Raw genomic sequence first — 15,137 nt, 5'->3', positions numbered from 1 at the left:
ATCTTCTCCATGTGCTGGGTTTTCTCTCCTACTATAATTCAAAAATGCATTGTAGCCCAATTGGCATCACTGAACTGTCCATAATGTTTAAATGGGTCTGTGATGGGTTAGCACGACATCCAAGGTGTCCCAAGGAGTCTCCTTTGATAGCCTCCAAACCCCCTATGACCCTATGTAGGATAAGTGCTACAGAAAATGGATGGATAAATGGATAACAAATCAACTTTCCACCAAATGTAAGTGAGCATCCTGCTTATATGCCGAAACTCCGCCCCCTCGGGTTGACCATCATAAGAGCATGTATCACGTAAATATCAATACAACAATTTTAACACACCATGTCATCAGCTTGCTTGATTATTTGCACAGGAGCATTGCACAGGACCACTGAATGTAGGTGAGCATTCTGCCCATAAGCTTAAACTCCGCCCACTCAGGAACCATTATGAGAGTATGTATCACCTAAATATCAATACAACAACCCACACATCATGTCTTCATGGAACTTGATCATTTGCACAGGAGCATTGTCATGCTCGAGCGGTTAGAGATTATTCCCAAACTGACTAAGTGTTTTTACTTATCAGTTTCATTAACATTTCCTGAAGTGCACTGGAATTGTTCATCTCTTTAATAGTCCAAATGCATTGTATCGTGTAAAAAAGTAAAGCATCTGAGCTCAAAATCCTTAAAAATGTATATATATTTCTATATATGTTTTTTTTTTTTATCTGGAGGCAAGGTTGACCCTTAAGTGTGCACCAATTAGGTACATTCCCTGCATCTATATGGGTCATCAAATGTAAAAAAAAAATTTTTAAAAAAGACTTTTTTTAACCATTTGAGGCCATTCACTGCACACCACCAGCCTCCTGGCCATTGTCTCGTCACCGCTTCTCACTGAGCACACAGACAAGCAGGAGAAATGCTGCCACTTTATTTTCTGACCTTCACTCAGAATATAACCTGCACTAATTTAATAAAATTGCACCTTTTTATTCAAGATCCCTGTCTCTTGTGTGTCTGCTCTCATACAGTCACCACATCTGATATATGTAAATGGGGGATGTGGTAGCTTAGTTGTTAAGGTGTTTGAACTAGTGATTGGAAGGTTGTGAGTTTAAATTTCAGGTCCACCAAGCTGTTACTGCTGGGCACTTGAGCAAAGACCTTAACCCTTACTTGTATAAAATGTCAAAAAATGTATAAAAGTCACTCTGGATAAGGGTGTCTGCTAAACGGACGTGTATAACTGTGTTTTAAGTTTCAGTGTAAATTTTAAATCTTAATCTAAATGTTAAATATAAATACAGTCTCATATGCTAATTGCCCCACCCTATCAGAGTGTGTTTCACAGCACCCCCAAGCTGCCTGCGCACTTGAGCAAGACCGTTAACCCTCCCTGATCCAGGGTGCTGTATCATGGCTGACCCTAACATTCTAAGATATACAATCATCCTGAACCTTTTCTGTTCCAAGACTAGCACAAAATGTGTAAAACTCTACCAATGCTGTATTTTCTCAGTGAAACTTACTCTGACAGGGTGGGAAAAATTTGCATATTATTTGAACATTCAAGAACTACACTTATCATGAACAAGTAACAGTTAGATATACACTGAAACCTACAGTTTAATTTAGCTTATAGTGGGAACACTGGAAGATATGGTGGGAATATATACAGTATAGCATGGAACATCAGTCCATTGAAGCTGCACTGTCACACTCTCATTCACAACTAGAGGCACTTTAGTGTAGCCACTTCAACCACCAGCATGTTTTTGGACAGTGGGAATGAAGTGGGAAACCCACAGGAAGCCATTCAGACACGAGAAGAAGCGAGGAATCTAGAGGTATGAGGCAGCAAAGCGTGAATTTTTTTTTTTCAAGTTTTATTCATCACAAATGACTTAGAAGATGCCATGGACTATGTGTCCATGAGGACTATGTCCTAAGGACTATGTGTGGAATGCATTTAACCTTTTCTGCTCTCATGTAGCTAGTCATCTTCTTGGCTCTGCGGTTGGAATTCAAACTCGATGCAGTCTTAATTTTTTTCATAGTTGCTCTCTGCATCACTCTTTTCTTCCCTTCACTTTGAATATACTCTCTCTATTGCGTAAACCATGCTGATATGGAGTGTTTACTGCCATCGCCTGTGATGTCGATGACCCCGGCCCTCTTTCTGCTGTATATAAACCCATGTGTCCACTTTAGATTCCCATCATTACAGTGTCCCAACTTGGAAAAATGGTGAGTTGACCTAACAGTATTATAAGGTGTTTTTTCCCAAAGTGGATTGTTATTATTACATGGAATGACTTTATCATTAAAATTCAATGCAATTCAATTTTATTTGTATAGCGTTTCTAACAACAGACATTGTCTCAAAGCAGCTTTACAGACCCTAAGAAATATAGTACAAAATTTCAAGATTAATATTAGACTTAATCCACTCAGTCCATTGAAGCTGCACAGTCACACTCTCAATTAAAAAATATGAGGAAGAAACCCTCAAAAAGAAACCCATCCTCTTTTGGGTGACACCATAGAGTGTGATTATAAATAATGTCCTTTTTGCAACTGTGTATAATCAGGTGGAGTTGGTGGAGATTTTGAGCTGAATACTTATGCAAGGTGCTGTAATGGCTGTGAAGTTGATAAATAACGTAGCGTAAAGGGTAATGAAATCGGAACTTTGTTGAAGTTTTCTTGAAGAGACAGAGAGATGTTTTTATTTTTCAATCTTGTTTTGTTCCAAAGTCCATGATGAAGAGCTCAGTGTTTGTGGGAATTTTCCTGCTTGCTCTCGTCTCTGTGATCCATGCTGCCTGCGTTCATGAGAAGCTAGACCCAGGTAGATGTTTACACACACACACGCACACACACACACACACACACACACACTTTTAACTTGGTTTAGAAAAAAAGCTAAAGGCATTAAAATGGAAAATTTTCATAGTTTTCAGCTTTGCTCATTTTCCAAATCAGATTATGAATTATTTAAATTGATATAGCTAGAGATGATAACATGCTAACCCTTTTTTAAAATGAATTTCAAACATTAAAAAAATACAAGAAAAGTACTTTTTTAACAACACGACACACAAATCTGCAGCTTTGACAAAAATCACATATTGCAAATAAATTATAAAGTACCAAAATTATTCAAATATGTGAAGATTTACATTATTAAGAAAAAAGTCTTTTCCAAACACAATTGCGATCTTTTCATCTATTTTTGTAATCACCTGAATTTAGTTCATTGAACCCAAATCTGGTAAGTGATTCAACAGTGATTACAACATTGTTCAACAGCTCATAAGGAACTATGCAGGAACAAATCAGGAACGAGTGAGCAGAACTTCCCCTAGACGTCCAGACAGCTGACTCTTAAAACTCTGGCAGTCTTGAAACCTGAAGTCTTCATGGAGAACCTAATCTAGCACTTAAAAACTTCTTCTCTGTGTGATTTCCTTACAGTATTTCCTCCTCACAGAGTTTTTAGATTGATTCTGTTCTTTGTCCATGACCTCGTGAACTGGTATCAGGATGTATTTATTGATACACACTTCAGATCACTTCTGTAATTCACTCTGGATAAGAAGGATTGAAGAAATGCTGTAAATGGAGATGTTCTGGATTGTGCTGCTGCTGCAGAATGATCTGACTGAATAACTTATGAATGATCAGGTTTATAGGTGTTCCTAATAAAGTGGCAAGTGAGTGTATATTATACCATGATGCTGAGCACTGACTGTGTTCCAGGTACGACTCAATGTGAGGATTACTTGGATAAAACGATCCATCCGATCGGAAGTACCTGGACAAACAGCATGTGTCAACGCTGCTCGTGCATGGCCTCTTTCAAAAGCTGCTGTATCGGGTAAATACACACAACCTAATAAAACATGCAAAATGTGGCCAATGCAATTCAAACCTTTTCTCTACAAGATACTCAAAGGATGTGGGAAAATTCCAGGAACACTCAAACTTTTTCACTTCAAGATAAAAATTTCTAATAAACGCATTTAGTGTGCTTTATAGGTATGTAATACATAATACATAGTACATAATAATCTTTACTTATTTGACAGATTGCCAACATGTGCATCTGGAGGCTGCACCATTAAATACGATTATAAAACCTATACATATGAAGTGATTCATGTAGATAAAAATGTTTCCTTTGTTGGGAAGTGATTGTAGTGATTAAAAGATGATTAAAGATCATGGCAGAATTAAGAGCAGAAGTACAAATATAACAAAAAATACTTGCTGACTTACTTTTGTGGTTTGATGTGTCAGTAAGGCAGACTGGTTTAAAAAAGAAAATCCTGTTTACTGTACAATACTTTGCTGAGAAAAATCTGATCTGACGTTTCTAATTTCCTATTTTTTTTTGTTTCATTACCAGATGGCCAACAAGTGTGTCTGGAGGCTGCACCATTAAATATGATTATAATACCTGTACTTTTGAATTGATTCATCTGGATAAAAATGTTCACTGTGGGGCTGCTGGAAAGTGACTGTAAAGATGAAATCAAGAAACTGATATAATTGAGATAGTACAAATATAACATGATGACATTAAACCTATAATCAAGGTTTACTTTACCTATTTTGTATTTTGTGGCTTGATGTATCAGATACTGTGGGAATACATACTGCATGGGTCATCAGTCCATTGAAGGGTACTATGTGTATGTACAGTCACACTCTCATTCACACCTAGAGGCACTTTAGTGTAGCCATTCATCCACCAGCATGTTTTTGTACAGTGGGAGTGAAGAGGGAAACCCACACGAAGCCATTCAGACAGGAGAAGAACCGAAGAATCTGGAGGTATGAAGCAACAAAGAACGAATAATTTCTTTTCACGTTTTATTCATCACATATGACTCAGAAGATGCCATGTATAAATACTATGTGTGGAATACATTTAACCCTTTACACTCTCATGTAGCTAGCTGTTTTCTTGGCTCGGCACTTGGAAGTCAAATAACACTTAAAAACTCAATGATTTTTTTCATAGTTGCTCTCTGCATCACTCTTTCCTTCCCTTCACTTTGAATAAACTCTCTCTATTGCGTAAACCATGCTGATATGGAATGTTTACTGCCATCGCCTGTGATGCCGATGACCCCGGCATTCTTTCTGCTGTATTTAAACCCATGCGTCAACTTTAGATTCCCATCATTACAGTGTCCCAACTTAGAAAAATGGTGAGTTGACCTAACAATATTATACGGAGGTATTTCCCAAAGTGGATTGTTATTATTACTTGTAACAACTCGTAGGTTTCATTAACATTTCCTGGTATTAAATGGACGTGTTTTATTCTTGGTTTATACAGACTGTCAAGTTTTGTGGTAGTTCAGTAAATCATGTTATTAAAGTATTATAACATACAGTAAGTAGCAGTAGTTAGTCCAGTGAAATTGTTTACAGCAACAGGAATTAATATTTATGCACTTTTATATTTTATATTGTAGACACTGAATAAAATGTAAGATTTTGGATTATATATGTATTTTACCTTCTACTTCATTGTCATGGGTGTTTTTGTGTAGATTCATGATGTATAATCCTTTACAGTTCCGCATTATAACACAACAAGATGTGTAAAATCTCAGGGGGGGTAAATACTTATGCAAGGTGTTGTAATGGTTGTGAAGTTTTGAGCATTGATAAATAACGTGCCATAAAGGGTAAAGAAATCTGAACTTTGATGAAGTTTTCTTGAGCAAACAGAAAGATGTTCTTTTTTATATTAGTGTTGTTTATTTGCTTTTTTGGTTCCAAAGTTCATGATGAAGAGCTCAGTGTTTGTGGGAATTTTCCTGCTTGCTCTTGTCTCTGTGATCCATGCTGGATGTGTTTATGAGAGGCTAAAACAAGGTAGATGTTTACACACACACACACACACACACACACACACTTTTATCTCAGTTTTGAGAAAAAGCTAAAGGCATTTAAAAAGAAATCGTTCATAGCTTTCAGCTCTGTTCTTTTTTTAATTTAATTTAATTTAATTTAATTTAATTTAATTTAATTTAATTTAATTTAATTTAATTTAATTTAATTTAATTTAATTTAATTTAATTTAATTTAATTGTGACTTATTCCCACATTTTTTTTTTATAGCTAGCACTTTTTCTTTTCCAAAACTAACACCATTTATTTAACTGTGATTATAACAAACAGAAACCAATACAATACTTTTTGATTAAAAAAAATCTAAGCATTGAAATAAATTTCTAGCATTTCAAAAAAAAAACCCCAAAAAACAGGAAGTACTTTTCTAACAACAAGACACAAATCTGCGTTAAAATAAAAGTATAAAGTACTAAATTTATTAAAATAAATGTAAAAATTTTCCAAACACAATTTCAAACTTTTCATCTACTTTTGTAAAAGCCAAAGTTGTCATGGAGAACCTAATATAGCACTTAAACACTTCTTGTCTGTGTGCAGTCCTTACAGTATTTTGTATAGTTGTTAGTCAGGTTTATAGGTGTTCATAATAAAGTGGCAAGTGAGTGTATATTATACCATGATGCTGAGCACAACTCACTGTGAGGATTACTTGGATAAAACGATCCATCCGATCGGAAGTACCTGGACAAACAGCATGCGTCAACGCTGCTCGTGCATGGCCTCTATTAAAAGCTGCTGTATCGGGTAAATACACACAACCTAATAAAACATATACTGTATGTAAAATATGTACATGCAGCTCAAACCATTTCTCTACAAAATACTCAAAGTATGTGGGAAAATTCCAGGAACATTCAAACTCAAATTCTAAAAATTTCTAATACTAGTATTTAGTGTGCTTCATAATGTATGTAATATTACAGATTTGGACAAAATGTTTGGTACCCTTCCAGTAAAGAAAGAAAAGCCCACAATGCTCACTGAAACTACTGACAAAAGTAACAATAAATAAAAAGTTACTGATTGCCAAATGAATTTTGCTTTTGAATTATGGTTCAATAGAAGCATTTAAAAATCGAACTAAATGAAACTGGCCTGGACAAAAATGATGGTACCCCTAGAAAAGATTGAACACAGTTTGACCATAGGGACTTATCAAACTAAAGTGTGTCCTAGGGTGAAACAGGGTGAAGTAGTCTCTGTGCTGTTTGGTATCATGGTGTACACCACACTGAACATGGACCAAAGAAAGCTAAGGACAGAGTTGTTTCAAGAGATTAGAAGGAAAATTATAGACAAGTATGTTTAAGGTAAAGGCTATAAGACCATCTCCAAGCAGTGTGATGTTCCTATGACTACAGTTGCACATATTGAGCCAACCTCCCTGGACATGACTGCAAGAGGAAAATCAATGAGGAGCTACAAGAAGAAGGTAGACCTGATTGTGGGACACACTGGCTAGGACTCCCGGAGAAAAGGTTTACAAGCATAGCCTCGGCACCATCCACAGGAGACAATAGTTCCACTCCTTGGAGGCACACAGATCCACTTACGCACGGCTGAAAATATGCCAGATGCACTCCACCACTCCATGGGTCAACAGGAACAGGAAGTCTACATCCTGATTTATATGCCCTGGGATGAAAATCACTCTCAGCCCAGAGCAGAATCCGCTGCCCCAACCTGAACACAGGGCGTGAATGCAGACCGCCCTGATAATTGATATAGGAAACTACTGTAGTGCTGTCTTTGCGCACCAAGTCGTATAGAAGCCACCTGAGCAGGAGACAGACATGCCTGCATCATGCAGTGCTCACTGCACTGAGGGATAAATTCCCTGAATACCCCTGACTGGTGCTTCACCTCTTGGTCCCTGTCTACAAGGCCCTGTTGTGAAATCGGGCCCAACGACAGCCAAATAATTAGTGGAGGCCGGTAAAAAAGATGTGCAGACTAAGGATTCCCCCAGGATCTCGATACCTCGGCATGCAGGTCGGGAAAAAATGGCAGCTGCCGGGGTAGGGGTGGGAGTTTGCATGGCCTGAAGTCAGGAGGGGGTCATCAAGATTAGAGCAAAGTGCTAACTTCCTATTCAAACATCGGGGAGCTCCTTGAGTGCCACTGACAGTGGTAGCAGATTTAGAGAGGAATGCTCCTCCTCACCTTCATCGAGCTACTCAGAGCCTGATGCAGACAACATATCCTCTTCCAGATCGGGGGAAATCGCTCGGATCCCAAGCGGGGATATCGGAATCACAGAACCACAAGGTGCAGATGCTTGGCTGGAAAATACAGCAAAGCGAGATTGAAGCTTACAAAGAGGAAACCTCATGCATTTCATACAGCTGGCTCCCTCGAGAGCACAGACCTCTTAAAATTCTTGCTTTCCATAATATCTTTCTTTTTTTCTCCTAGATTTTAAATATCTTCTTTTTTTCCCCCCACGTATAGACAGACAGGACAAACAATTGACACACATAGAGTGCTTCCTGAAGACCAAGAAGCTGGAGTAATGTGATGTAGACATTCGTCACATGTCCTATCCAAGCCTTTAAATTGGGCTTCAGAGCTTCAGACGCAACTTCCTTAATGAAGCGTTCTCATAGCGTTGAGTTCTCTCGAAAGGGAACTGGAGCTTTTTGGCAAGTCATATCAGCTCTATGTACACAGATGCAAAAATGAAGCATATAAAGAAAAGAGCTCTGTACTTACTGTGAAACATAGAGAAGACTGGGGCTGCTTTACTGCATCTGGAACAGTGTGTCTTGAATCTGTGCAGGGTACAATGAAATCTATGAAATACTTTTAAGGCATTCTGGAGTGAAATGTGCTGACTAGTATCAGAAAGCTTGGTCTCAGCCTCAGGTCATGGGTCCTGCAAAAGGATAATGACCCACATCACACCCAAGAATGGCTAAGAGCAAAATATTGGACTATTCTGAAGTGGCCTTCAATGAGCCCTGATTTAAATCCTATTTAGGATTTGTAGAAAACACTTATCAAACCTGAGACAGCTGGAGCACAAGGAGGGGGCCAAAATACCTGTCAACAGCTGCAGAAGTCTCATTGAGAGTTATAGAAATTGCTTGATTGCAGTGATTACCCCAAAAGGTTGTGAAAAAAAATATTATGTAAGTTAAGGGTACCATAATTTTTGTCCAGGCCAGTCATTTTTTTTTGAATGCTTCTGTTGAACCACAATTCAAAATCAATGTCTGGTTATTCAGTTTTCAGTCAATTTTTGTTTATAACTTTTGTCAATTTAAAGATATTTCAGCAACCATTGTGGATTTTTCTTTCTTTAATGGAAGGGTACCAACAATTTTGTCCATGTGTGTAATCGTTAATTTTTTTGACAGATGGTTAATATGTGCATCTAAAGGCTGCACAATTAAATATGATTATAAAACCTATACATATGAAGTGATTTACATAGACGAAAATGTTCCCTGTCACTTTGTTGGAAAGTGATGTGTCAGTAAAGCAGACTGGAGCGTCTGGTTTAATAAAGAAAATCCTGTATACTGTACAAAACTTTACTAAGAAAAAACCTGATCTGCTGGAAAAATCAGATGAATTGATCCTGAATTTTCTTTTTATTATTTTACAGATGGCCAACTGGTGTGTCTGGAGGCTGCACCATTAAATATGATTATGACACCTGTACATTTGAATTGATTCATTTGGATAAAAACACTCCCTGTAAGGGTGTTGGAAAGTGATTATAAAGATAAAATAAAGAAATTGAGATAAAAACGATCTCAGTATTCAGAGAGCAGAAGTACAAACAGTACATGATGACTTCGAACCTATAATAAAGATTTACTTACAGACCTATTTTGTATTTGGTGGCTTGATGTGTCAGCAAAGCAGACTGGAGAGTTTGGTTTATTAAAGAAAATCCTGTTTACTGTACAATACTTTGCTGAGGTAAATCTGATCTGCTAGAAAAATCAGATGAATTGATCCTGAACTCAGAAGCAGGTGGATGTAGCTGCAGCTAAGATCTTTGAAAGTGAAGCAAAAACAAGCAGGATGAAATGACAAAACTCTATGAAGACGCTTGTGAAGAGTGAAGCAGGAATGTTAGAGTTCAGGTAAGGGTGAAAGCTGGAAAGTCTGGACTGGGATTGGGAGATGAAGTGGTGGCTCCTGGATCTGTTCTGAAGGTGGATGTGATTTTGACCTCCACCTCACCTCCTTCAGTTCGCACGCATCCCTGAAGGAACGAGCAAAACATTTTGGATTTGTTTCAAGATTTAATGAAAAACTGTGAGCTGTGAGCTGCAAAATCTGTTCCAAGAGATGCCAATTAGCCTACTTTGGACTAGAAAATGTGACTCTAGAGGAAACCCCTGAAGCACAAGTGTGCAAACTCCACACATACAGGAACTATACATGATATAAACACTTTACGCCACAGAATGTTCTTGCTCATATACTATATAACCAAATGTGCTTGTTGAACATCTCCTTCCAGATTTATTTCCCTTTTTTCTTGTTATAATAATCTCCATTCTTCTCTTCTAGAAGGTTTTCCACTAGATGTTGGATGGTGGCTGTGGGGATTTGTGTTCATTCAGATACAAGAGCATTACTGAGCTCATATACATATAAATATGATCCTAATATGAATATACATATTAACCACCTACTAAATGTTCATTTCAATAAAAAAATGAAATGAAGCCGCACAACCCACAAGCACATAAAACCTTAAGACAGTCCAGCTGCCAGAGGAATGTTTTAGAGTTTTGCATCTAAGAGTATTTTGCTCTTATTGTTGAGTAATTTCCTGTTGTGTTGCAGCATAAAACGTAATCGGTGCTACATCAGCAATTTTCACACTTGCTGTTTGTCCATCAGGATGCAACCAGGTGCCAGGTCTTATCCACACCCTGTCTATAAATTGCACTTAGAGTCCAAATAGACACAGGAATATTGGTTTTGTGTGACAACATGGCAGTAGCAGCTACATGAGCATGTGATTAAACACACTAATCCCAAGAATACACAAGAAAGTTCAGCAAATAGTCTTATTAATGATAATAGTTGCTCACGCCCTGTATTGTAACAATACATTGAAACTTGTTTTAGCAGAAGTTCAAATGTAACATGATAATGTGTTAGTAAAGCAGACTGGAGAGTTTGGTTTATTAAAGAAAATCCTGTTTATTGTACTATACTTTGCTGAGAAAAATCAGATGAATTGATCCAGAACTCAGAAGCAGGTGGATGTCAGTACAAGGAAGATCTTTAAAAGAGTCTTATTAGTGCCGATTGCTCATGTGCCTTGTTGTTACAATACCTTGATACTTATTTCAGCACAGGAGTATCCAGTAAAAATTTCTAAAGCTCCAGCTACTTAAAATTCCTTGATTATAAAGGCCTGGATGAGTGACTAGCAAGACTGAATGGTGGCAAAATGTTCAGTCATTACTGAATAGTTCATTGCACTTGGAAGTGGCTGTGCTTTTTTTCCTTGTAAAGCTTCACATTACCGGCTTTCACTAACACTATGGACTTTAAACAGATTCATCAGATTTGATTAGCCGTGGACCTTCTGAATAAACACACGTGTCTCTGTGCAAATGTTCTTTTTTTTGCTGTAATTGTCACTTCTTCAAGCAGACCTGAGAGAGCTAAAGAACAAAAAATCATCTGTAAAATATCTTCCTTTTTCTTAGCTACAGTCTCTAGTCCTTTAGCTATAGCTAGTCTCATCTGATGAGCTGCAAACATCTAAAAATTTTGGATTATGAACAATTTTAGCCTTTTATCTGTAGAAAAAATGGATACTGAGGTTAAGGTTAGGGTTAGCATAGCATTAATTAGCTGTAAAATTGTTATCATGTCATAATCTCTAGCTTTACCACCAAAATAATAATAATAATAATAATAATAATAATAATAATAATAATAATAATAATAATTAAGTAAGTCATATTTTGGTTTTGGAAACTGAAAACTATGAATAGTTGCCTTTTAAATGCCATTCATGTTTTTTTCTGTGTGTGTGTGTGTGTGTGTGTGTGTGTATTTTAAATATCTACCTGCTTTGATTTTCCGATGCCCGCAGGCAGCAGGGCTCACTGGTCCGAAAGCAGTTAGAACAAAATCCACGAACACGATGCTCTGGACTTTGAAATTAAAAAGCAAATAAACATTTTGAGCAAATAAACATCGCTCTATCGCTCTACCCCTTCTGGAGAACACATTTCAGATGCCTTTTAATAGTTATTGAAGAAACTATTTAATTTCACACAGATGATCAAATCTGAAAACTCCCATAAGCCATCAAGAGGTCAGATCCTGTACAAACCTACATTCACCTCCCTGAGACTTTCTATACTTTGTTGTGGAAACAACTGGAACATCATGAATCTACCACAAAGTATCCTGGAATGTAGGATATAAGTGAAGGATACAATTTATATGGCAAATTATTTGGCTCATTGGCTTGTTATTTTCCATCATTGACTCTATTCGCTGCTCTTATTAAATAATCGTTAAAGTAACTGAAACCTTTTATAACATTATAGCGTATTGTCGATAACACACATATAGCAATTCCACAAGACCTCTGAAGGTGTGCTGTGGTATCTGATACAAGATGCTAGCAGCAGATCCTTTATGAGGTGTGAAGAGGGGTCTCCATATGGATAGGACTTGTTTGTCCAGCACATCCCACATCCTAGACACCAGTTTTGTGGCAGGAAGAATTATCCTACTGAAAAAGGACACTGATTTTCGGGAAGAGCAGTGTTTAGGTAGTCAGAGTGTCAAAGTAACATCTACATGAATGCCAGGACATCAGGTTTCCCAGCAGAACACTGCCCCTGCTTCCACAGACATGCCTTCTTCCAATCATGCATCATGGACAAATCTCTTCCCCGGGTAAACAAATCACCATACAGGAACCTGGACAGCAGTAGGGCTGTGCTGCAATATGAATATATTTTTGGGAATTTTTTATTTTTTATTTTAATAATTCCAAACTGACTAGAAGCATTTTTTAATAATTTATGTTTAAAATTTACTTCGAAAATATATGTTTATAAATCAATTTCTTTAAAAACATAAATAGAAATAATTGTTATATATTTAAATATAAAGATGCAAAAAAATAGCTAACATGCAATAACATATTTTATTTATTTATTTATTTATTTATTTATTTGTTTGTTTGTTTGTTTGTTTGTTTGTTTGTTTGTTTATTTATTTATTTATTTATTTATTTATTATTATTATTATTTTTTGCATTGCTGGTAAAACTATTTGCAAATGTATATACTGTGATACATATCAAGTATCGTAGAAAAGCTTCAAGAATCGTATAATACTTTGCTCTTTCTCTGTAATGTGACCTTCACCGAAAATCTGTGTAATTGGCATTGGAATATTTTTCTTTGATGAAAATTTCTTATTCTTTAACTTTCACACTCTGTATATATCTAACTTTTACCAGAGTATTTATTAAGATGAATAGTTGTACTTTTACTTGCGTAAAAAAAAATTCAGCTACCTCTTTGAAGGTGAATGATGTATCCAGGTTTATATCTGAACAGCTGGATTAGATTTTGCTTCATCATGGTCAAACTTTGTTAAGGTGGATTAATGATGAAAATAACCAGTTCTCAGGAGTCATACTTCTGGAGCATGAGCCACTGAAGACTGCATATGCAGACTGAACATATTTTGCAGGAGGAGAAAAAAATAAATGGCAGCATCAGCAAAGCAGCATGGGTCAGCGTGGCAAAGAATCGCTGAGCAAGTGGATGTGTGTTTTTGCAGAATTTCACTCACCAGCTCCTTATAGTCTAAGGTTGAATGGTTTTGGGTGTAATGTACGCTTTTAACCCCTTAAAATTTCAGGATCTGTTCCTCATTGTTTTAAAAACGTGCCTTTACTATGAGTTTCATTGTAGTTGCTGGATAATTCAGGGCCATTATAGCGAGCTGTGGGACTGTGATCAGTTACGCAACTGAAACTCGATCTCATCAACGTTGTTTTAAATGAATCTTAATTAAATGTAGTCCATTAAAAACATTTCATTTGGTTATCTAGCCAGATAGCTATTTATTTATTTATTTATTTATTTATTTATTAACTTTGTAGATAATATAAAGAGATCATCTGTCACATTGCAACACGTCACAAACTCTGCTTCACCAGCGGCCTACAGACACAGACTCCAACTCCCAGCAACCACCTGCACTCCCACACCCTCTGGCTTCATCGTTCTGATTGGTTTCACCTGTGTTTACTTCCGTATGTTTGGTTACGCACGTTATCTTTATCTTTGTTGCGAAGTAAAGGTTATGTACATAGGTGATGTTTACCAAGCCTGCTTTTTTTTTCTCCTCTGTTCCTGGTTACTGGATTATGTATGGTTTCTGTTCATGAATCTGACCATGTCTAGTTCACAGTGGAACCTAGATGGGATGTGGTCAAGGTGTTGGACTACTGATTGGAAAGTTGTGAGTTTGAATCCCAAGTCCATCAAGCTGTCACTGCTGGGCCCCTGAGCAAGGCCCTTAACCCTCAGTTGAATAAAATGAGATAAATTGTAAGTGGCTCTGGAGAAGTGCATCTGTCAAATACTGTAAATGTATTTGGTTTTAATCTTGTTCTCTGTCTGAATGAACTATTTTTTTCTGATGTTGGATTGTTCACTAGTTTAATTTCACTTCATTTTTGTATTTGCCTCCTACCTCTTTCTGCTTCCTGACACCATCGAATGAATATTTACATAAAAGTTTTTAAGGACCCCCATTCATCTCACTGTTATAGTGTAAAATTTCCATCCATCCATCCATCCATCCATCCATCCTTTGTCTATACCCACTTTATTCCTAATTAGGGTCACGGGGGTCTGCTGGAGCCTAAAATTTCCATAGTATAAAATTCTAAAATTCTTTGAGGTATTAATGTCTTAATTTCAGCTTGTTTTGGTTGCTGGAAAAGCCAAATTCATGTAGTTGTTTGGTTTAGTTTGGTTAGCTTTGTCATGTTCATGTCAGTTTGATTGCTGTTGTGTCTGATAAATGCTGTGAACATGTTAGGAGGTGCAGCAGAGGAAGCAACATAATGACAATAAGTGCACACGTGCCCTCTGAGATTGTCATAATATGATTTAGGGGGCAAACTCGTACACAGCATGACCGTAATCTACCTTCATAAACGAACATCATCT

The 15,137-nt window shown here is 36.9% G+C and overlaps 1 protein-coding gene and 1 long non-coding RNA gene across 2 annotated transcripts; one reads left to right on the top strand and one right to left on the bottom strand.

Moving 5' to 3' along the window:
* The first annotated feature begins 2,189 nt into the window (after positions 1–2,189).
* Positions 2,190–4,617, top strand: LOC131366576 (beta-microseminoprotein E1-like). The gene is made up of 4 exons (XM_058411156.1): positions 2,190–2,253; positions 2,764–2,857; positions 3,769–3,886; positions 4,418–4,617. The coding sequence occupies exons 1-4, from the start codon at positions 2,251–2,253 to the stop codon at positions 4,527–4,529; spliced, it is 327 nt and encodes a 108-aa protein (XP_058267139.1). The 5' UTR covers positions 2,190–2,250; the 3' UTR covers positions 4,530–4,617.
* A 2,076-nt stretch (positions 4,618–6,693) lies between these two features.
* On the bottom strand, positions 6,694–12,941 carry LOC131366577 (uncharacterized). Its single transcript, XR_009206841.1, has 3 exons — positions 11,994–12,941; positions 8,653–8,711; positions 6,694–8,222 (listed from the first exon to the last, which is right to left on the bottom strand). It is a non-coding gene; the product is annotated as an uncharacterized LOC131366577 (long non-coding RNA).
* Between the last annotated feature and the right edge of the window lie 2,196 nt (positions 12,942–15,137).

Source organism: Hemibagrus wyckioides, linkage group LG16 (assembly GCF_019097595.1).
Source record: "Hemibagrus wyckioides isolate EC202008001 linkage group LG16, SWU_Hwy_1.0, whole genome shotgun sequence".
In the NCBI taxonomy this organism is placed as follows: domain Eukaryota; kingdom Metazoa; phylum Chordata; class Actinopteri; order Siluriformes; family Bagridae; genus Hemibagrus; species Hemibagrus wyckioides.
Note: the sequence above shows the minus strand (reverse complement) of the source record. Positions and strands in the feature narration are given on the sequence as shown.

Coding starts and splice junctions, on each gene's coding strand:
- LOC131366576 (XM_058411156.1), top strand. Junction 2,858..3,768: donor TCATGAGAAGCTAGACCCAG/GTAGATGTTTAC, acceptor ACTGTGTTCCAG/GTACGACTCAATGTGAGGAT. Junction 3,887..4,417: donor TTCAAAAGCTGCTGTATCGG/GTAAATACACAC, acceptor TTTCATTACCAG/ATGGCCAACAAGTGTGTCTG.